This window comes from Bos indicus, chromosome 21 (assembly GCF_029378745.1).
Source record: "Bos indicus isolate NIAB-ARS_2022 breed Sahiwal x Tharparkar chromosome 21, NIAB-ARS_B.indTharparkar_mat_pri_1.0, whole genome shotgun sequence".
Classification (NCBI taxonomy): Eukaryota; Metazoa; Chordata; class Mammalia; order Artiodactyla; family Bovidae; genus Bos; species Bos indicus.
This window is the reverse complement of record NC_091780.1, coordinates 49,245,676-49,269,878: the sequence shown is the minus strand read 5'-3', so window position 1 is coordinate 49,269,878 and position 24,203 is coordinate 49,245,676. Positions and strand designations below refer to the sequence as shown.

Genomic DNA, 24,203 nt, shown 5'->3' with positions numbered 1-24,203 from the left:
GCCAGAGCTGGGGTCACAGCGCAGGCGCACGTAGAGGCGGATTAGGCGCGGAGTTGAGCAAGAGGCCGGCCTTAGGGGGCGTAACTGCGCATGAGCAAACCTGAAGCTTGTCCCAGAGTTAAACGTCCGGTGCTGTCGTGAAGACTGCGAACTGAGTTCCTTGTAGAAGTGGTTCTGAAGTTTTTCTGGGTTTTATTCTTATACCTTTCTAAGACTGAGGGTTATTAACTTTTATGCATCGTTAGTATTGAGGGAACTGTAAGTACTTTTTAAGTTAATGAGCAGCTACTGTAACAATCATGTATTGAGCTTTAAATTCACATCACCTGCATTTCCTCATTTAATTTTTACTGTCTTTTAAAGTAAGTGGTATTATGCAAGGTCTGTGGGGGCGGAAATCGACTGAAAGAGGGGTTAAGGACAATTGTAATTTTCTTATAAAGAAGAACCATTGGAAAAGACCCTGACGCTGGGAAAGACTGATAGCAGGAGGAGACGGGAGTGACAGATGATGAGATGGTTGGATGGCATCACCAACTCCAGGAATATGAGTTTGAGCAAACTCTGGGAGATGGTGAAGGATAGGGAAGCCTGGCGTGTTGCAGTCTATGGGATCGCAGAGTCAGACACCACTGAACAAGAACAACAAAAGAGAAGAGCCAATTCCAACCCAGATTTATCTGATGCCAAATGAATGTAAAATTAGTTTCCCAGAGGAATTTCTTGTACTTGGCTGTGCCAAAGATCAGTTTATATTTATCCAAAATTGATATTATTACTACAGTAGCCATTCCTTTTTGTTTTTAAGAAAGATTTCTTAAATAGTGCAAAGAACAAAGTTAATGCCAACACCCAGAAGTTATCATTATTCTCAGGGGAAATCTTGTGAGGGGGTAGTATTATTTCCACTTTACAAGTGAGTAAACAAGGCAGCAGCCATGAAATTAAAAGACGCTTACTCCTGGGAAGAAAAGTTATGACCAACCTAGATAGTATATTAAAAAGCAGAGACATTACTTTGCCAACAAAGGTCTGTCTAGTCAAGGCTATGGTTTTTCCAGTGGTCATGTATGGATGTGAGAGTTGGACTGTGAAGAAAACTGAGTGCCGAAGAATTGATGCTTTTGAATTGTGGTGTTGGAGAAGACTCTTGAGAGTCCCTTGAACTGCAAGGAGATCCAACCAGTCCATTCTAAAGGAGATCGGTCCTGGGTGTTCTTTGGAAGGAATGATGCTAAAGCTGAAACTCAAGTACTTTGGCCACCTCATGCGAAGAGTTGACTCACTGGAAAAGACTGTGATGCTGGGAGGGATTGGGGGCAGGAGGAGAAGGGACGACAGAGATGAGATGGCTGGATGGCATCACTGACTCGATGGACGTGAGTCTGGGTGGACTCCGGGAGTTGGTGATGGACAGGGAGGCCTGGCGTGCTGTGATTCATGGGGTCGCAAAGAGTTGGACACAACTGAGCGACTGAACTGAACTTATGCTAGGTCACAAATTGCAAGAAACTGTGAAATTACTATGTCTCAGTCTTTTCTAAACAAGCTCTGAGTGAATACAATTGTTTTCTAAGGTCTTTAATTTAAGGCTTTTTTGCTTGTTCTTAAATCAGTTTTTAGATTGCACACAGTTGATTTTAAAACCAGAATGTAACTTTATAAACTGGAGATAAAGTAAGGACAATCTTTAGGTTAAGCGCTTAAGAATTAGTGCTTATAAATACTAACTAAACAACTGGAGATATGGAAAGAAACTGCCTGGCTGCAAACTAGAAAGTTATTTGGTTAAAAAATCTTACTGATTTTAGAAGAAACAAACTTATAAGAGATGTGGAGAAACACTCCTGTCAACAAACATTTTGGTGATGATCAAGAATAAATTAGAAATCATAATGTGTCATTTCTGGATTTTCTTACACATACTTTTTTCTTTGGAAAGTAGCATATTAGCAATTTCCCCCCATTTTTCTATAGAAAAGAACCTACTAGATCAACCACAAAGGGAACAATTCTTAATACTGGACTCCATATAAAAGTGCATGGCAAAACTACACATGGATGAAGGAAACAAGGAGAGAGATAACAAAATAAAGCTTGTCCCAGGAAATAATAAGAATTTTTTTTCAAAAGAAGTGTGTAATGAAAGACATCAATAATTCTGAAATGGTTCTAAAATTTTAAATATGCAGGGATGAATTCATTCAAGAGAGAGGAAATTAAACATTTATAAGGGTTACTGTCTGCTCTTTAAAACTAATCTTGCTTAAAAGAATTAAGGAATGAATTTTGGAACACGTTTAATATGGTTATAAATAGGAAGTTGCACTAAGTATTTTTTTTTTTAAGTCTTTATTGAATTTGTAACAATACTGCTTCTGCTTTATTTTTGGTTTTTCGGTCATGAGGCAGTTAGCTTCCTGACCAGGGATAGAACCCGAAGCCCCTGTATTGGAAGGTGAAGTCTTAACCACTGGAAAACCAGGGAAGTCCCCTGCACTAAGTATTTTTGAGTGTTTTGATTGAGATATGAGACAGTTGAGAAGAAACTATGAGACAGTTGATGAAGTTATTCTGAAGAAAAACAACTTATTAGAAATCTGAACATCTAAGACTATAATAACCATTTCTTCCTAGGAAGAACTATTTCTAAGATACTTAACTGCTTCTGAGGCCCTGTTTTTAAAGATTTCCAGTCACTTCTCAGTTTACAGTGGAAATATTTTTATGTTTCAATGTTTCCCACATTGGTGTTTGGCTGTAGGAGTAATATGAAGGTTGTGAGCACAGAATGTCTGTTTATTGATGACAGCAACATCTGCTAAGTCAAACTTGCAGAGCTAAATGAAAAATTTGTCCCTGTATTTTATGTCCTTTTAAGCAGCTCAGTTATTTTCAAGTATTAGTGTATATAAGAATTATCTGCAAGAAATTCTTTAAAATACAGACTCCTGGGTCCTATAACTCTCTCCTCCAGAGTTTCTGACTCTGTTTATTGGTTGTAGGACTCTGAAACTGAAATTTTTCGAAAGCATTCCAAGTGAGAAACATAGCTTAGTACATCCATTTTACCGTTTCCTCCTTATTCTTTAAGATTTACTCCCGTAGAATTTGGGGCTTCCCAGGTGGTGTTAGTGGTAAAGAAATCACCTGGCAATGCAGGAGACATAGAGACATGGGTTCGATCTCTGGGTTGGGCAAGATCCCCTGGAGGAGGGCGTGACAACCCAGACCAGTATTCTTGCCTGAAAAATCCCATGGACAGAGGAGCCTGGCAGGCTACAGTCCATAGGCTGTCAAAGAGTCAGACATGACTCAAACAACTTAGCACACACCCTAGAATTCTGTCTTACCATACTTTGTCAGTTCTTTTCTCCTTGGCTACAGTCTGAAATTTAACTTCTCTCTTTTATGCATTAAACTTTAATAAATTCAGTCATCCAATTAACGTTTCAATTCAGTTAGTTCAGTCGCTCAGTCATGTCTGACTCTTTGCAACCCATGAACCGCAGCACACCAGGCCTCCCTGTCCATCACCAACTCCCAGAGTTCACCCAAACCCATGTCCATTGAGTCAGTGATGCCATCTAACCATCTCATCCTCTGTCATCCCCTTCTCCTGCCCCCAACTCCTCCCAGCATCAGGGTCTTTTCCAGTGAGTTAGCTCTTTGCATCAGGTGGCCAAAATATTGGAGTTTCAGCTTCAACATCAGTCCTTCCAATGAACACCCAGGCTGATTTCCTTTAGAATGGACTGGTTGGATCTCCTTGATGTCCAAGGGACTCTCAAGAGTCATCTCCAACATCACAGTTCAAAAGCATCAATTCTTTGGTGTTCAGCTTTCTTCACAGTCCAACTCTCACATCCATACATGACTACTGGAAAAACCATAGCCTTGACTAGATGGACCTTTGTTGGCAAAGTAATGTCTCTGCTTTTTACTATGCTGTCTAGGTTTATCAGTTTTCTATGATGTGTCAGACACGATCGTGGGCATTGGGCTTTATTAGGTGATGTGGGGACAGTGGAGGTTTGCTGTCAGGAAATGGGGACAATTTTGAGGAGGACAATTCTGATGAGTTCTGTTCCTTGGTTAAATACCTATATGTGATTTTTTAGGCCTGACCAGGTGTGCATGCTCAGTCGCTTCAGTCATGTCTGACTCTGCGACTCTATGGACTATAGCCTGCCAGGCTCCTCTCTCCATGGGATTCTCCAGGCAAGATGCTGGAGTGGGTTGCCATGTCCTCCTCCAGGGGATCTTCCCGACCCAGAGATAGAGCCAGGCTAATTTCAGGTTTTCAGAAACTGCTTTTCTCTTTCTTTGGGCTAAATATTTTATACAAATTATCATGATATGTTGTTATTCTAAGTGGTAAATACAGTTATTATGTTTATTTTCAGATGAAGAAACTGGCTCAGAAAAGGTTATATAACGTGCCCAGATCATACAGCTAGGAAGTGGATGGAGGTGAGAGTCCATCTTGGGTAGTCAGATTAATTAACCATTGCTCTAAAAATTACTATGCTCTACAAGATACAGCTCATCTCTTGTGAGAGCCTTTATGACCCACTGTAAAGAGCAATATTGCATAGGAACCTGGAATGTTAGGTCCATGATCAAGGCAAATTGGAAGTGGTCAAACAGGAGATGGCAAGAGTGAACATTGACATTCTAGGAATCAACGAACTAAAATGAACTTGAATGGGTGACTTTAACTCAGATGACCATTATATCTACTACTGTGGGCAGGAATCCCTTAGAAGAAATGGAGTAGCCATCATGGTCAACAAGAGAGTCCGAAATGCAGTACTTGGATGCAATCTGAAAAACGACAGAATGATCTCTGTTCATTTCCAAGGCAAACCATTCAATATCACAGTAATCCAAGCCTATGACCCAACCAGTAACACTGAAGAAGCTGAAGTTGAACAGTTCTATGAAGACCTACAAGACCTTTTAGAACTAACACCCAAAAAAGATGTCCTTTTCATTGTAGGGGACTGGCATGCAAAAGCAGGAACTCAAGAAACACCCAGAGTAATAGGCAAATTTGGCCTTGGAGTACGGAATGAAGCAGGGCAAAGACTAATAGAGTTTTGTCAAGAGAACGCACTTCTCATAGCAAACACCCTCTTCCAACAACACAAGAGAAGACTCTACACATGGACATCACCAGATGGTCAATATTGAAATCAGATTGATTATATTATTTATAGCCAAAGATGGAGAAGCTCTGTACAGTCAGCAAAAACAAGACCAGGAGCTGACTGTGGCTCAGATCATGAACTCCTTATTGCCAAAATCAGACTTAAATTGAAGAAAGTAGGGAAAACCACTGGACCATTTAGGTATGACCTAAATCAAATCCCTTATGATTATACAGTGGAAGTGAGAAATACATTTAAAGGCCTAGATCTGATAGATAGAGTGCCTGATGAACTATGGATGGAGGTTCGTGACACTGTACAGGAGACAGGGATCAAGACCATCCCCATGGAAAAGAAATGCAAAAAAGCAAAATGGCTATCTGAGGAGGCCTTACAAATAGCTGTGAAAAGAAGAGAAGCGAAAAGCAAAGGAGAAAAGGAAAGATATAAACATCTGAGTGCAGAGTTCCAAAGAATACCAAGGAGAGATAAGAAAGCCTTCCTCAGTGATCAGTGCAAAGAAATAGAGGAAAACAACAGAATGGGAAAGACTAGAGATCTCTACAAGAAAATTAAAGATATCAAAGGAACATTTCATGCAAAGATGTGCTCAATAAAGGACAGAAAAATGATATAGACCCAACAGAACCAGAAGATATTAAGAAGAGGTGGCAAGAATACACAGAAGAACTGTACAAAAAAGATCTTCATGACCCAGATAATCACGATGGTGTGATTACTCACCTAGAGCCAGACATTCTGGAATGTGAATTCACATGAGCCTTAGAAAGCATCACTATGAACAAAGCTAGTGGAGGTGATGGAATTCCAGTTGAGCTATTTCAAATCCTGAAAGATGATGCTGTGAAAGTGCTGCACTCAATATGCCAGCAAATTTGGAAAACCTCAGCAGTGGCCACAGGACTGGAAAAAGTCAGTTTGGATTCCAATCCCAAAGAAAGGCAATGCCAAAGAATGCTCAAACTACCGCACAATTGCATTCATCTCACACACTAGCAAAGTAATGCTCAAAATTCTCCAAGCCAGGCTTCAGCAATACATGAACCGTGAACTTCCAGATGTTCAAGCTGATTTTAGAAAAGGCAGAGGAACCAGAGATCAATTGCCAACATCCACTGGCTCATGGAAAAAGCAAGTGAGTTCCAGAAAAACATCAATTTCTGCTTTATTGACTATGCCAAAGCCTTTGACTGTGTGGATAACAATAAATTGTGGCAAATTCTTCAAGAGATGGGAATACCAGACCACCTGACCTGTCTCTTGAGAAACCTATGTGCAGGTCAGGAAGCAACAGTTAGAACTGGACGTTGAACAACAGACTGGTTCCAAATAGGAAAAGGAGTACGTCAAGGCTGTATATTGTCACCCTGCTTATTTAATTTCTATGCAGAGTACATCATGAGAAACGCTGGACAGGAATAAGCACAAGCTGGAATCAACATTGCTGGGAGAAATATCAATAACTTCAGATATGCAGGTGACACCACCCTTATGGCAGAAAGTGAAGAGGAACTAAAAAGCCTCTTGATGAAAGTGAAAGTGGAGAGTGAAAAAGTTGGCTTAAAGCTCAACATTCAGAAAACGAAGATCATGGCATCTGGTCCCATCACTTCATGGGAAATAGATGGGGAAACAGTGGAAACAGTGTCAGACTTTATTTTGGGGGGCTCCAAAATCACTGCAGATGGTGAATGCAGCCATGAAATTAAAAGATGCTTACTCCTTGGAAGGAAATTATGACCAACCTAGATAGCATATTCAAAAGCAGAGACATTACTTTGCCAACAAAGTCCATCTAGTCAAGGCTATGGTTTTTCCAGTGGTCACGTATGGATGTGAGAGTTGGACTGTGAAGAAAGCTCAGTGCCGAAGAACTGATGCTTTTGAACTGTGGTGTTGGAGAAGACTCTTGAGAGTCCGTTGGACTGCAAGGAGATACAGCCAGTGCATTTTAAAGGAGATCAGTCCTGGTTGTTCATTGGAAGGACGGATGCTAAAGCTGAAACTCCAATACTTTGGCCACCTGGTGCGAAGAGTTGACTCCTTGGAAAAGACCCTGATGCTGGGAGGAATTGGGGGCAGGAGGAGAAGGGGACGACAGAGCATTAGATGGCTGGATAGCATCACCGACTCAATGGACATGAGTTTGAGTAAACTCTGGGTGTTGATGATGGACAGGGAGGCCTGGCATGCTGCAATTCATGGGGTTGCAAAGAGTCGGACACGACTGAGCGACTGAACTGGAACTGGAACTGGCTGTAGATTAGAGAGAGGCAATTCTATTAGATTCAAGGTCACACTTAGTCTTAGATCACACCCTTTGGGCATGAGCAGTCAGTCTCTTTATCTCTGAGAATGCTGTTCTTAAGCTTTTGAATCCAGATCCAACAAAGCTTACTTGATGCCGAAAAGTTGAGGCAAGGTCTAATTTAATTATAGAAACCCCAAACCCAATACTTTACTCCCCTTTTAAAGTAAAAATACAAATCTAGCTACTTCCTTTTAAAGTAGGAGTTCTCTTCTTTGCTACATGGTTTTAATAATTCTTACGTTCTTTGGAAATCAAATAAACAGTAGATAAAAAGAAAAGGAAAAAAACTTCAAAAAATATTTTTTTAAAAATTTAAAAGTAACCATGTTCTGTTTCTTTAGCTATAACTGAATGAAGAGCAGAGCATACTGTTTCATATGTTTTGTTTGATTACATGTACTCTTAGTAATAATTATGTATTTGGTCAGAGTGGCAGAATGAAATGATATTGAAGTATAATACTGGTGGGGCACTCTCAATTGCTGTTTGAACAAAAGCTAGAAATTTTAATGACAAGTCTCGCCAACATTTAAGGAGGATATGACAGGCATGAAACTAATACCAAGTGCTCTAGGTTTTAAATGGACATAAACACCCTGACCTTGGATATGCTACTTAAACTCTATTATCCTCACATCATTTGTTATGTACAGGGATTAGACTAACTGATCACTCAGATCTGTTTGAGTTTAGAATTCTATAACTCTCGTGTATAATTTTTTTTTACAAATTTATCAATTTTTTTATTGAAGTAGAGTTGAATTACATTGCTGTGTTTGTTGCTGCTGTACAGCAAAGTGATTTGGTTATATGTATATATTTATGCATTCTTTTTTTAATATTCTTTTCCATTATGGTTTATCATAGCATATTGAATATAATTCTCTGTGCTATGCAGTAGGAGTTTGTTGTTTATTCATTCTATGCATAAAAGCCTGTATTTGCTAGCCCCATCCTCCCACTCCATCCCTCCCCCTTGATAATCACCAGTCTGTTGTCTATGTTATGGTTCTGTTTCTGTTTCATAGGTAGGTTCATCTGTGTTATATTTTAGATTCCGTATGTAAGTGGTATCTTATGTTATTTGTCCTTCTCTTTCTGACTTACATCACTTAGTATCATAATCTCTAGCTGCATCCATGTTGCTACAAATGGCATTTTTAAAATCACTGAGTAGTATTCCATTGTATATACGTGCCACATCTTCTTTATCCATTCATCTGTCAATGGACGTTTAGGTTGTTTCCATGTCTTGGCTATTGTGAATAGTGCCGCTATGAACATAGGGCTGCATGTATGTTTTTCAATTAGAATTTTGTCTGGATCTGTGCCCAGGAGAGGGATTGCTGGATCATATGGTAACTCTATTTTTAATTTTCTGAGGACTCTTCATGTTGTTTTCCACAGTGGCTGCATCACAGTGGCTACATTCCCATCAACAGTGTAGAAGGGCTCTCTTTTCTCCATACCCTTTCCAGCATTTGTTGTTTGTAGACTTTTTGGTGATGGCCATTCTGACTGGTGTGAAGTGGTACCTCATTGTAGCTTTGATTTGAATTTCTCTAATAAATTGTCATGTTGATTATTTAGGTCTTCTGCCCATTTTTGGAACTCATAAAATAGATCTACATTTTCATTAAGGTCAAACATGAATGAAAATTTATCACCATGTGTATACTGCAATAAGAATAGGCAAAACAAACTCCTGAAATTGAAAAGGATTCATCATTCAAGGTGATTTAAAACTAGATAACACTATAATGGAAAACTATTTTATGAAATTAATATAACATTCCAAGACTATTTTTCAGATTTTTTAAAATCACTTTGCTGATAAAGGTCTGTAGAGTTAAAGCTATGGTTTTTCCAGTAGTCATGTATGGATGCGAGAGTTGGACCAGAAAGAAGGCTGAATGCCAGAGAATTGATGCTTTTGAACTGTGGTGCTGTAGAAGACTCTTGAGAGTCCCTTGGACAGCAAGGAGACCAAGCCACTCAATCCTAAAGGAAATCAACCCTGAATATTCATTGGAAGGGCTGATGCTGAAGCCAAAGCTCCAATACTTTGGCCACCAGATGTGAAAAGCTGACTCACTGGAAAAGAAACTGATGCTTGGAAAGATTGAGGGCAGGAGGAGAAGGGGGAGATAGAGGATGGCATCATAGACTCAATGGACATGAGTTTGAGCAAACTCCAGGAGATAATGAAGGACAGGGAAACCTGGCATGCTGCAGTCCATGGGGTTGCAAAGAGTTGGACATGACTTAGCAACTAAACAACAGTTGTAGTTGTATGTGCAGACTACAACACTATATGGACTATGGCATCACATATGCAATATATATGGACACTCTGCTGATGCTTAGTATTACTTTTTCTAGTGAGTACTCCAAAAATAGTTGCGTGGTGTCTTATAATGTCACCATCTGAACAAATAGAAGACAATCCATGTTAGAAAAAACTACAGGTGCTTCATTTATTCCCTAGTCTAGTGGTTAGGATTTGGTGCTTTTACTGTTGTGACCCGGGTTCAATCCCAGGGCAGAGAACTGAGATCCCACAGGACAAAACCCAAAAAACAGATTAAACCAGAAAGAAAAAGTAGAGGTGAAGGCACCATCTGCTGGTGACCATATGCAATTTCAAGAAATTTGTATTCTTTGACTACTACTGGAATCTCCAGTTTGGAAAAACCTGTGGGTTCAAAAGTGGGAAGGAAAATACTGGCTGTTACACATTAACTAGTGATTAAAGTGATTAATGACTGAAGACAAAGTCATAGGTTGTTTAGAATACTTGCCCCTAGATAGTCCCTGGAAAAAGTCCAAGGTCAGATATCTTTGGGAAATGTACACAAATGCCACTCTTAAAGATTCACAATGAATATTAACATATTAAAACTCTTGACAAATTAAGAGACCTATTTTACATAACTGGCATTTCCAGACTTTATTTGACCATGGGACCTCTCCTTCCTCTTTTTAATTCGCTGTTGTTCAGCCACTCAGTTGTGTTCTACTTTTTGTGACCCCATAGACTGCAGTACGCCAGGCTATTCTGACATTTTCAAAAAATACCATTTTGAAGTAATTATCTTAGGAGTATTTGCTTTTAAAAAATACTTTTTCTGTGGGGGGATTTATGTCAGATTTTATAGTTTTACAGTCAATCTAGATACATATGAATGATAATGATAAAAACAGTATTTTATAATTGTTTAAGTTTCATGCTCAATTCATAAATATTTGGGGGAACAGTCATTTTGTGCTAGGACTTACAGGGTGGTGTAACTGAAAGCAAACAGTTATAATCAGTTGCATGTTGGTAAATGTTTAACTAGTATCCTTCAAGTTTACATATTGATCTAAAATGCCTTGGTCTAGGGATGTCTATAATTAAATAGAAAGCCAGTAAAGATTGTTTTGGGAGATTTTCCCTTTTTCCAATTCGTTGTCTGAGTCCTTTCTCAGGAGCTCAAGAAATGCTCCATTCTTTAAAATGGCCATACTCTTCAAAGCAATCTACAGATTTAATGCAGTACCTGTCAAATTGCCCATTACATTTTTCACAGAACTAGAACAAATAATCCTAAAAATTTTATGGAACTTCAGAAGACCCAGAATTGCCAAAGCAATCCTGAGGAGAAAGAACGAAGTTGGAGGCATAACCCTCCCAGACTTCAGACATTACTACAAAGCTAGAGTAATCAAAACAGTGTTGTTTTTTGTTGTTCAGTTGCTAAGCTCTTTGAGACCAGAATACTGCACTGGGTTCTCCAGGGAATCTTCCCAGACCAGGGATCAAACCTGTATCCTCTGCATTGGCAGGTGGATTCTATACCACTGAGCCCCTAGGGAAGCCCCAACAGTGTGCTAGTCCTACACATACTACACGTAAAACAGACATATGGATCAATGGAACAGAAAAGAGAGAGCCCAGAAATCAGCTTACACACGTATGGTTAATTGATCTTCAACAAAAGAGGCAAGAATATCCAATGGGGAAAAGACAGTCTCTTTAGCAAGTGGTGTTGGGAAACCTGAACAGTTGCATGTAAATCAGTGAAGTTAGAACACGCTCTCACACCATTTGCAAAAATAAGCTCAAAATGACTTAAGACTTAAATGACATGATACCATGAAACTCTTAGAAGAGAACATAGGCAAAACATTCTGTACTATAAATCTTACCTGTATTTTCTTAAGTCAGACTGATCTAGTCAAAAGAATATATACACATATCTATCTATATCTATGTATCAGAATCACTTTGCTGTATACCAGACCAAAAACAAACACAACATTGTAAATCAACTATACTTCAATTAAAACATTTCTTTCCCAGTCTCTATTCTTCTTCAGATCAAAACTACTTAACTTTCAATATATCAGAAAAAATAGTTTTCACCGTTTACCATCTGGACTCATTGTCCTTTTTAAGTTTATATCTTCAAGTCATTTCATGAATAACCAATACATATTTAGATTAAAGGGATATTCAATAAAGCCATTATTTAAAAAAGAATAAAAGGATAATGGAAAGCAACTTTATTGGAAATTTAAATAAATAAGCATAGAAAATCCCAGTTTTTATTCCCTATTTTCCTGGTTTTGAAGATAATACCGCAAATGGGCAATGTGCTCTGAATGCGACTACCTTCTCATTGCCTGCAATAATGTGTCTGGAACACATCCGTCTGGCACATGGTGACTGCAAATTCCAAATACATTACTACTGCATACTATGAATTGCTTATTGTTACTTCTGGTTCTTTTTGCAGTTGCATCATCAAAACATAAGACAAAGAGTTTCTGAAACCTTTAAAAGCTCATCATTTTGTGGAATAGAGGACAGCCATCTTCTTTGCTACCTAGTTGCAAAACATATGTATTCTTAGTTTAATAAATGAGCAACTCAAAGAATTTTTAATTTCTAGATTACCTGTTTCCTTCTTATCATCTTTGTATACAAAACTGCCATTAGCAAATATCCCCTTAAAAATAATCAAGTAAATTATCCATATAAACATCATAAAAGATGAAAGAATTCCATAATATGTGCTCTTAGCAAAATAAGATCATGCAGATGCTTGCTGCAAATCTTGTGGAATGAAGTTATTCCTTTTGAATGAATAACTAAATGAGGATATCACAGTTTTTGTCTTTAGAAATATGTTGTTGACTCATTAGTTCTTGACTTTGAAACATTCATTTAGGAAATGGTCATCTAAAGATTCTAATTTAAGATTTTGCTCTTATTATTAGAAATTTCTGTATTTCTCTCTATTTCTGTATTCATCTTCTGAATTCTCAACTATATTCAATGAAAGCTAGAGACATAGTATAAAGATCTTGAAAGAAGCTACAGTACTTGGAGCATTGCAAAAAGAAAACTGAAGGATAATGCAATAGTGATGCTTTACTTCACTATTCTATCATCTTAGGTAATTATATCATTTTCCATTTTCTTATTATTTTAGTATATTTTAAAGCATAGTTTGGAACAATTAATCATTAATGATGAAATAATTCCATGGATGATGAAGTAGCAGAATGTTGCAAGACAGGAAAAATAAGATCAGTAAGTTTCCATGATTTATCCTAGATTTACAAGAGTTCAATGGACCCATGTAACTACTGCAAATAGAATAAAGTTTTATCCTTTTTTTTAATTCTATTTTTTAATGAATTTTTGTGTTTTGGAAGACCTTTAAGAAAGAATAAAAGTTGTAAAAAAAATCAATCCTTACAAATAGTACTCCCAGAAGAGGAAATCTTTGAAAACTAAAGTTGGGTCTAATAGATCCTAATATGTAGAAGAGTTAACTCTTAAACTCATTCATCTTTAAGTACATAAAGACAGATATAATTGAATTTGTTACCCATCCTAACATTTATTTCATTGGAATAAGAAACAACAGCCTTTTGTCCAGTTGAAAACATAAACATTATGAGTTCTTAGACTTCATTGAGTTGGATGGCAAAGATCCCTCTCTGGGGACCATAACATGAATGAAATTACCAAAGGTGCTGTACTTTGATTTATTCCTCACGGAATTCCAGGATCCCAGTGGATCCTCTCATCTGTCTCTATTTACCCTACTCATTCTTAGATCTTGTTTTTTTCTGTGAATGTCCATATTCCACCTTTATATCATTGTCTACAGCTATTTACTTGCTGTACTTTCAGTCAAGAATCCTTGTTAAGGTGGCACACTGACCCCACTTTGTTTGCAGGTCTGTACAGAATTTTGATTCCCATTTCCTCTTCAGGAGTGTTTAAAATTTGACAACCAAAGTCACCCTCTTTTATCTTACAAAACAAGCTTAGAGAAAGTAAAATATATATTTGCTATGTATCTTCTTTCTTGTGAATATAAGAAGAACATCTTATAAAAGATTTCTTATATTCTTATATTCTTATATTCTTATAAAAGAATATCTTCTTTTTTTGAAGAACAAAAAAATTAATCATTTTCTCTGTGCAGTAAAATGCTTATAGGGCTAAGCTTGGCAAGAGTTTAGGTATTGTCCTTTTTGGAAATAATTTCATGAACAATCTGTTATGTGAAGTAACTCCTGCCATATCAATAAATAAGAAATGTCACAGACATAAGCAATTTTGGAACACAATGCCTTCTGTCCACCAGATGCTGCCATGCCCCCCTCCCTACCCTCCACCCCCAGGATTGCTGAGAAGCTAGGGGAAGCAGCCATCTGCCACATTTGCCACTCCTTAAGGTGAACAAGGAATTAAGGATGTAAACAATCATAAAACAGGATTTGGCCCCAGAGAGTTGAGGTCCATATGAAAGGAATGAAGTCAGTGAGCCCAGAGACTTGCATCTTCCCATACGTAGAATGCTAAATTCCTTAACTTGATATCTGATTTCCCTTCAGTTTAGTTCAGTTCAGTCGCTCAGTCGTGTCTGACTCTGCGACCCCTTGGACTGTAGCATGTCAGGCCTCCCTGTCCATCACTAACTCCTGGAGTTTACTCAAACTCGTGTCCATTCAGTTGGTGATGCGATCCAACCATTGCATCCTCTGTCATACCCTTCTCCTGCCTTCAATCTTTCCCAGCATCAGGGTCTTTTCCAATGAGTCAGTTCTTCACATGAGGTGGCCAAAGTATGGGAGTTTCAGCTTCAGCTTTAGTACTTCCAATGGATGTTCAGGACTGATTTCCTTTAGGATGGACGGTTGGATCTCCTTGCAGTCCAAGGGACTCTCAAGAGTCTTCTCCAACACCACAGTTCAAAAGCATCAATTCTTCGACACTTAGCTTTCTTTATAATTCAACTCTCACATCCATATATAACTACTGGAAAAACCATAGCCTTGACTAGAAGGACCTTTGCTGGCAAAGTAACATCTCTGCTTTTTGATAAGCTGTCTAGGTTGGTCATAACTTTCCTTCCAAGGAGTAAGCGTCTTTTAATTTCATGGCTGCAGTCACCATCTGCAGTGATTTTGGAGCCCCCCAAAATAAAGTCAGCCAGTGTTTCCACTGTTTCCCCATCTGTTTGCCATGAAGTGATAGGACCAGATGCCATGATCTTAGCTTTCTGAATGTTGTTTTCTCTTACCTCACAATAATCTTTGATGGTCAGACTGCCTGCCCCACTTTGTTGTAAACTTGTATATAGCATGACTCCCCCTCTTGCCTCCTTGGAGCAGATTTCTCAGGTCTAGTGAGATGCTGCTTCTGGGCTCAAAGTCCTTAACATTTCCACCAAATAAAATACCTCTCTTCTTTAAGGTTGTGACTATATTATTTTTTTAGTCAACAAACTCCTCACTGAAGGGTGGGATTGCCTCGGACCATCAAGCTTCAGTGTCTTTCCAGCCAGTTTCTGTCTTCCCCATTTTGCTCAATTCTTTTCTTGAAAAGAGAAGCAGAAAACACATCAAGATGAATCAACCAAAGATTGTAGAGGGTATGTGTGTGTGTGTTTGTATGTGTTTAGCGGGGAGAGGTGGCAGAGGCAGTGTAGAAGGGGAGGTAAACTGGGAACACATCAATAGTGTATAAATAGTATGTAAGTTCTTCCAGACCGAATATTTGGCCTTTTTTGCCTACGCGGTATCACAGCATCGCTACTGTGCCTAGCACAAAGCAGACGAACGTTCAGTAAATGTTTGTTGCACTAAGTCAAAGAATGAACTTCTCACTTTGCTTTTTCAGGGGAGATGCGGCTTGTTTTTGGAATCAACCAGGGCCCTAGAGGAGAGGATGTCCTCGGGAACACCTCCGTTTCTCTCAACGAGGTGAGGAGTCTGGCGACAGAAGGTCGTACATCGTGGAGGCCCACGGGGAGTGGGATCCGCCGTGACTCCTGGGAGAGGAGACCGCATCGCCACGACGCAGCCCCACCCTCGCGTTTTAGTTCCACCGGGTTTCCGCGCTTCTCCGGGGTAGTCGTGTTGGGTTTGTCACTGTCGCCCCGCCCCTCCAGCTCCGTCTCCGCCTTTCCCCCCTCCCCTCTCTCCTCCCCTTCTCCAACCTCCCGGCTCCGCAGGGGTCCCGCTCGCTCCCCTGCGGTTCGGCGGCTCGGTCGCCCCGCCCCCAGAATGGCCCCGCCCCCGCCCCCAGCTCCCGCCCCGCCCCTCCCCCTCCCTTTGACGTGGCAGAGGCGGCACCAGCCATGTTGGTCCAGCAGTGTTCTGTGCGCAGGCCGGGGGCGGGGCTGCGCGGTCCCTGATTGCGGTGCCACGGCCGCTGCCGCTCGGCGGAGGGGACGGATTTGTAAGGTAGAGGCTGCAACAGGCGCAGATCTCGTACGTGGTGGCACTGTGGTAAGGATCGATTTCGGGGCCGCGAGCGCTCACTGGGAAGCGGGGGAAGGTCGGCGGCGGGTCCGCGGGCCGGGGTCTCGAGGGTGGTGCCCACTCTGCCTTCTGGGTGCCCCAGGCCAGATGGGGGTGCGCAGGGGCTGCAACCCGGCCCGGCGGGGGCTGCCTTGAGCCCTGAACTTGTGACCTTCTCACCCACCCCCTCTGCTTAGTTCTATCAGGGCCTGGGAACCCGGCTCCCTCACCCACCTACCCCGAATCAGGAGTGAAAGATAGAGTCGAGTGAAAAACAGCAGTTAGGGCATCTCTCGCAGCACCCCACCCTCCGTTCATGGCCGATCTGCCTTCCCCACCGCACCCCACCCCACCCCATCGCCGCTTCTGGGTACTTTGGCTTCTTGGTTCATTCCTTGTCTCATCCGAAGAGCCCTAGACTTTGACCCGACGTGACTTCGTCACTCGTAGTTTGGCTTTGGGACTTAAAGGGGATAAGGAGAAAAGTGCAGGTAGAGCTCACACCTTGGGCCTTGATTACAAATAGACTTGAGTTTTAAGATTGGACCCATCTTCCGTACTTCCATTCGGCCCTAAATGTTTTCCCGTTTTGGTGGGAAGGGAAAAGTCATAGTAAATCTGCTTGTAATCACTGGAGTGAGTATGTTGAATCCGGGAGCTTCCTCAAGGTCCACCCTTCAAAGGAGTGGATAACTAGCCAAGTGAACTTGGTTAAAAGAAGTTTTAGATTTAATTATAGATGTATGTTAAGTCTTCCTTTTCTGCCTTCTCCAGTAGTCTTAACTGACATCATTTTGGAAGTTCAGTCATTTTTAATTGGCTCAGAATTTTAGATTTGGAAGGGGCCTTGTAGTTTTCCAGCCGAAACCCCTCATTTTACTGATGAGAATTTGAGGATCAGAGAGGTTAAGCTATTTGTACAGTATAGTAAATCTAGTCGTGGGAAGTAGTTGAAGACACTACTTTGAGGATTTTAGGACAGAAAAGTGGGAAAGCCACATTTAATTGTCTATTAACAGATATATCTGATTGGAAGGAACTCAAATTTTACTTGCAATTTACAATGTTTCTCACTTATCTACCTATAAAATGGCTAATGGGCATATATCTGATGTGCTAGGTTAAAGTGACTTAATGTTTCTTTACTTTAGTTATACCATAAGAAAGTACATTCCCAATGATTAAAAGTTGTGCTGTAAAGGAGACGTTTCTTTAGAATGGTCTTTTATGTTTTGTACCACTTAATAAAATGTAATGACTAGTATATTGTCTGCATCCTAGTTTAGTGTTTGAATCAAAATTTTTTAGTTTTATGCTTTTATACAGACAGTACTAGGGGAGAGAATGCTTATCAAATAATGCCATTTCATAAAGAGCTGGTTTGCAAAAGGACTTTATTTCAGATATGCAGTTGTTGAATATGGGACCAAGCCTGGCAGGATTGGTTCTAGAGTGAGTGATTTTAAGATTAATTTCTCCCTTGGAAAGGTGAGGGAATATGGGGAGGTGTTTTGCATGTCTCTGTAATCGGACCAGTTAAGAAGAAAAACGTGGGACATTTTTCAGACTGCTGTTGAAAAGTGATAATGTAAGAAATAAATAGATGTGATTTAGAGAACAAATATGATCTTAGAGCAGAGCGATTGAGGAGACAAAACAGTGAGGAAGAGGAGGGGAATTGTACTTAAATATCAATCAGGTGATACTCAGTATGTCTCAGTAAAAAGTAAGGATGTCAAGTTACAATCCAGGCTTGTTACCTCTTGTAGAAACTTAAACCTGGCCAATGGCTGTGTGTAGATGTCTTCACGTTAAGTTTCATAGAGCCTGCTCTACCAGCTTCCATGCTTTTAAATTAAGCCCTAGAGTCCTAAGGAAGTGATTCTCAGGACCTCTTTATAATCTTAAACATTATTGAGGATCCAGAACAAAAGAAAAGAAAAAAAAAAGTCCCTTAGTACGTCCTACTCTTTGCAACTCCATGGACTATACAGTACATGGAATTCTTCAGGCCAGAACACTGAAGTGGGTAGCCTTTCCCTTCTCCAGGGGATCTTCCCAACCCAGGGATTGAACCCAGGTCTCCTGCTTTGCAGGAGGATTCTTTACCAGCTGAGCCAGGCTTAATAGAAGACAGGTGGATTTTCGGATCTACTTGCTGTTTTGATATGTTGTCTGGTTGAATTGTATGAAGGAAATCTGGCTTCACGTATGGAGCTGGAAAACTCTTATTGTTTCCTATGCTAAAACTAATGTTGGCATCTTTTAACTCCCCTCTGATTATCCTTGACCTTTATTTTATCATTATCTTTCAACAGCCATTTTTTTCTCAAATGCTTCTTTTTTTCTCAAAGCCATCTCCTATATTTAGCTTTAAAATAATCTTTTCTAAACAAATCTAGTTATTTTAGGATTTCTCTCTACCCTTTGTCAATCTTTGAAAAATCCATGATTGCTTTTGCTTAGTATAAAATTCCCTAGTTGTCTCTGAAATTCTGATAGGAGGAAATACAGTGTCTAATTTTTATTTTCTTATTATATTTTCAATTAGGATATAATTGACTAATAACATTCTTATTTCTTTAAAGAAGGGAAAGTTCTTAGCTATTTAAGATACTTAGGTTTGTTAAGCATCAGTTTCTGTAATTTGTATTATCAAAATATATTTGAGCATTTTTATGAAAACTATTATATCTAATAATACCTTTTCTTCCCTCACTTATATTTTAGAATCAGTTCCTCATCCCATCATTATTCTTAGCAACTTCAGCATCCATGCTGGCTCTGTTGGTACCTTACCTTCATAATTCTCCAATTCTTGATGCCATTCATCCCTCCCACAAATCTTTTAGCCAGCCAGATAGTACTTGAGATTCTATCTTCTTAGACCTTTAAATTTTATAATTTCCCTCCATCACTAACCACTGCTGCAGTTTGAGAGCATGAGACAGACCTGTTGCCTAGGTAGGAGAGCTGGCATCCTAGTCAAGCAGCTAAAGAATAACAAGGTGAAGATGTCTTTTGATACCGGGCCCTAACCAAAATGGCATCTCCCTCTTCTGGTAGTGAGTTTAAATGATTATTTTGAAATTATATGTCTCAAATTAGAGTTTAAAATGCTCTCATATGTTGGAATGTTAGAAGTATTCTGAGTTGTTTCTGCAAAAGAAGTAAGTGATATATACATCACATGGAACACACTTACCATGTGTTTATTTCTTGTTCCTCAAATGTCCTGTATTAGTATAATAAAAAATTGCCTGTCTAAAATAGAAGTACCTCATTTTAGAAAAATCTTTTTGTTGTGTACTCTTAAGCATTATATTTAACAAGTTTAATGGAAGCTTACTTCGTTCTGGGTAGAAAAGCAGGTGAGTTTTAGAATTTAATGTTTTTGACAATCTGTTTATTAGAATGATGTAACTGATAAGGTTGATACAGAAAACTTAAGACCTGGATTTTCCCCATTTTTGACTTAAATCAATGGGACATCAATTTTATCATTTATTATTTTTTCTGTAGTTTTTTTCAAGAGTGAATGAAAAAAGGATAAAATACCTCTTTGGGGGCCTAATGAGCTTTGGGTTCTGTAGAGCCATTCATTATTTTGTTATAATTGAGGTCATTGTTCACTAGCTAATTTTTTTCTGAGATAATTATTTTCTTTCGTTTATGATTTCTAATGGATGAGTATCAGTGGAACTGGGAAAACCATACTTATTTTGAATTTTCTTAATAGGATTTAAAAATATCTTTTAATTTTGTTACAGAAATAAGAATCAAGCTCTACAATGACAACCTATTTGGAATTCATCCAACAAAATGAAGAACGAGATGGAGTCCGATTTAGTTGGAATGTTTGGCCATCGAGTCGATTGGAAGCCACAAGAATGGTCGTTCCAGTAGCAGCCTTATTTACACCACTGAAGGAGAGACCAGATCTGCCACCCATTCAATATGAACCTGTTCTCTGTAGTAGGACCACTTGCCGTGCAGTTTTGAATCCTTTATGGTAATTAAAGCATATGGAAAACACTAAAGTGTCCTTATGATTTAAAAATGTAGTTTCTTACTTGTTCATTTATATAAAATGTTTTTGTTTATATTTTTTCAAATTAAAGTAGAACCAAAGAGCTATAAAATTTTAGACTCATACTAGCTGTAGTGAGTTACAAAGAAACCAAATACAAAATTGTCAGTATGTAAACTGTTAGATTCTATCAGTATTCTCTAGATACTGATGCTGGCTGTCACCTCATTTTGTGTCATTTGTAAAGTCATAATTGGGTAGTATGGTGTTTCGAAAATGTTATGATTTCTTGTTATATAAGCCAGAATCTGAAGAATCACCTTTTATTCCTCTTTCTACTCCCTCTCTTTCCACTCAATCCACTGGCAAATCTGGTGCATTCTGTCTTAAGAACAGTACTCATCCTGTCTCTTACTCTCATTCTCTGCTAATACATGGTGCTTCAAAAGATGGTAATCTTTTCTTGGGTGGTTTCATTATCTTCCTAACTGATCTTCCTGTTTCCATTCTTGCCTTTCAGTAATCTCTTCTCCACCCAGAAGAGTGGAGAATTTACACTTATAATGAAAAATCCAAACCCCTTATCAAGACCTGTAAAGCTCTATATAATGTAGCCTGTGTATATTTCTGCCTTCATCTGTATCATCCATTTTTCTTCATTTTCACCTACATTACACATTATCTTCTTTCTATTCTTGGATATACTTAACTTATTTCTGCCACAGACTTTGTGCAATAGCTATACGTGCTGCCTGGATTGCTTTGCCCCCAGATTTTCCTGTAACTGGTTTCTTTTCATTTCAGTTACATTTTAGTTGTTTATTAATGAAGGCTTTCCTTTAAAGTTGCCCTCCCAAATACATTCTCATGTCTTGCTTTGTTATCTTTAGTTTTTATTATCACTTTCTAAAAGTATCTTCTGCATTTATGCATTTATTGTTTATTGTCTTTCACTTCTAGAATATAAGCTTTATGAAAATAAGACCTTTGATCTCATTTACTTATCATCAGTACCTAGAATAATGGCATTCAGTAACTATATATATTTTTATTGAATATGTGTTTTCTAGAGCTGAGTTTAGAAGTCACTGAGTCACTTGGAGAAAAAAAATAAGATTATCTTAATTTATCGTTGGTATTTGCTATACATTAAAAGTTACAATATATTCATTTTGGTGAGCTTGTATGTGTTAAAAGTATGAATTAAATATTGGCAACACCTAAAAATAAATGGCTTTTAAAGATTGCTTTCACTGTCAATTTGAATTGATTCATTTTCAGAAAGAAGTTAATTTTATTGAAATTGGAATTACTGCACAGTTTAGCTAAATCATGAGCTATTGTATCTTTTCTTAAAACAGTCAAGTGGATTATCGAGCAAAACTCTGGGCTTGCAACTTTTGTTATCAGAGGAATCAGGTAAGAAAGCCCCCAATGTAGATGTTAATGCTGTAATACTAATACTGTAGGAAAATACATATTTGAAAATAAAGATTACTTTTTTATAGGATTAAATAAATAAGTGATTAAAGTATCTATTTTTAAGTAATTAAGTGATCAGGAAATAATTTGTTTCAGTTTAAAAGTTCATTACTTGGTAATAATTTGTTAAAATATTTTGCTTTTTTCTACCTGTAGTTTCCACCGACTTACGCTGGTATATCTGAACTGAATCAGCCTGCTGAACTTTTACCTCAGTTTTCTAGCATTGAATATGTAGTTCTGGTAAGAACATAAAAGTAACTTTTTAAGGAAGTTTAAAATATCCAGTAATATAGCAATACTTTATACCAAAATAATTATTCAATTGAGCTGACTTAAAAGGCATCATTCTTCATTCTCACATTGAATTGATTGAGCATTTCAAAGGTAAGAACTGTCAAGGTCAGTTTGAGCAAGGTAATTTCTATTGTAGTTATTTGAAAGGTGGCCAGGATTTTGGGTGGGGAGGTTTGATTTGCTATATTGAGTAGGTTAATAAATAGTAAAGTATCAATTTTGCTTTGTAGTTGGAAGGTTAGTTACAGATACTTGGTCAATATGAAACTGGTGCCTAATGATATATCCCCAAGTCTAATAATGAAATTACTCTTGAATTGGTTCTTGTTAGGAAAATAATTTTTCTTCCCTTTCTGAACAGCTTTATATAATTTATTTTAATATTAAGTATTAAGGTAATGTCTTTTATGAATGTTGTAGAGATAGCAGAATATGACTCACTTGAGTCTGTCACTGATTTGTCCATTCGGACTAGTTTCTAGTTCCCTTACAATGCAATTCAGATTAGATGATTATTTTATAAAAATCACCTAATTTTGCTGTTAAGCTTTAAAGTTACTGTGTTCTTGTTTTAAAAAAAGTGCTTGTTGTAAGAAATGAAACTTCATGCAGTTAAGTAAAATTGAAAGTGAAACTCCCCTTCTTGTAACATAACTAATGTTCATAAACTTAATTTTTCACTTGATGATGTATTAGATATATAATGTTTCATTTGTAAAATGGCTTTTTTAGAATTCCATTGTTAAACATATAATAAATTATTTAATTAGTCCTCTATTGATTATCCTATGTATTGAGCTGAAGTGTTATACTTTTAAAACAACATTTTTTTTAATCACAATCTTTTTTAAAAGCGTGGTCCTCAGATGCCTTTGATATTCCTCTATGTGGTTGATACTTGCATGGAAGATGAAGATTTACAAGCCCTGAAAGAATCTATGCAGATGTCACTAAGCCTTTTACCACCTACAGCTTTGGTTGGCTTAATTACTTTTGGGAGAATGGTGCAGGTTCATGAACTTGGATGTGAGGGCATTTCAAAAAGCTATGTCTTCAGAGGAACAAAAGATCTGTCTGCCAAACAACTGCAGGTAAGCAACAAGAATGGTAGTTTGCCTGTCTCTGCACATCACTCTATGTGTGTCTAAAAATGCCTTCTAGATATATGTTTCCAGAAAATATTATGAATGACTAATATAGTTGTATTATAACAAAGCCTTTAAATTTAGTGATGGCCTCAGCTTTCTTTCGTTTGCCTTACACTGTAATCATAGAGATTGAAGACCCTTTACTTTTGAAGTATCTGTAAAACTTAGAGTGAAACTGAAGCTGTTTTACTAAAGATTTGAAGGCTTGTAGACGAGTCATGCTGAAGACTGAGAGAAGGCAACCACTTTTGTTTCCTTGCATGTCACTTAGGAACTAAACACTTGGTGTTTGGCAAGGGGAGGTATTTTAAGGCTTGAGAGTTAATAGGTGAACTGTGAATATATATATTTTTTCATACACTCGGATATTTTTGTCTTTGAAGCAAATTAAAGCCTTGTCTTCCAAGGCAGGGAGTTATGTGCAACATACTAGGATTATCTTGATATATTTTTCAAAATCTTTTTCTGTCTAGATATTTTGATAGATGATGAGAGATATTCATATTACTTTAAATATGTTCATCGATTGGAAGATAGTTGAGAGGGCAGAGAATGTTCATATAAGTCAGAGAATTAAGAAGCATAGGCATGCAAGATGTTTATTACTTTATAATAATAACCCCCCTTGTATAACCCCCCTTTATACAATTGCTTATTATCTCTCCCTCATATTTATTATTACACTTATTTAGCTAATGCTTCAACTTTTGTTGGTTTCACCAGATTTAAATTTTCATACAGTCAGGGACTATTTATATTTTTCACCATTACATTCCTGGCCCATAACAGATACTTGAACTATATAGCTGCTGATGAAAACAAGCTAAGAATACAGACATCCAAGTTACACAGTAATCTGTTTTGACTATTAATTAGAAGTGAAGTATTCTAGGCTAGTTTCCCCCTACTTTGCTCACATAGCACTTTGTACTTTGCTCTCTTATGATGTC

The 24,203-nt window shown here is 38.1% G+C and overlaps 1 protein-coding gene across 2 annotated transcripts in view; it reads left to right on the top strand.

The window, feature by feature from the left end:
- The first annotated feature begins 141 nt into the window (after positions 1–141).
- The window catches only part of SEC23A (SEC23 homolog A, COPII coat complex component), a 75,309-nt gene continuing 51,247 nt past the window's right edge, over positions 142–24,203 (top strand). Inside the window, exons 1-6 of one of the 2 annotated variants that reach the window (XM_070775490.1) lie at positions 142–258; positions 15,674–15,756; positions 20,067–20,308; positions 21,688–21,745; positions 21,965–22,051; positions 22,960–23,196. In XM_070775490.1, coding sequence (XP_070631591.1) covers positions 20,088–20,308; positions 21,688–21,745; positions 21,965–22,051; positions 22,960–23,196 — 603 coding nt within the window. In that variant the 5' untranslated portion in view covers positions 142–258; positions 15,674–15,756; positions 20,067–20,087. Of the gene's footprint in view, positions 259–15,673; positions 15,757–16,126; positions 16,285–20,066; positions 20,309–21,687; positions 21,746–21,964; positions 22,052–22,959; positions 23,197–24,203 lie in introns of those variants that run through there. The other variant, XM_070775489.1, reaches the window with a different exon arrangement.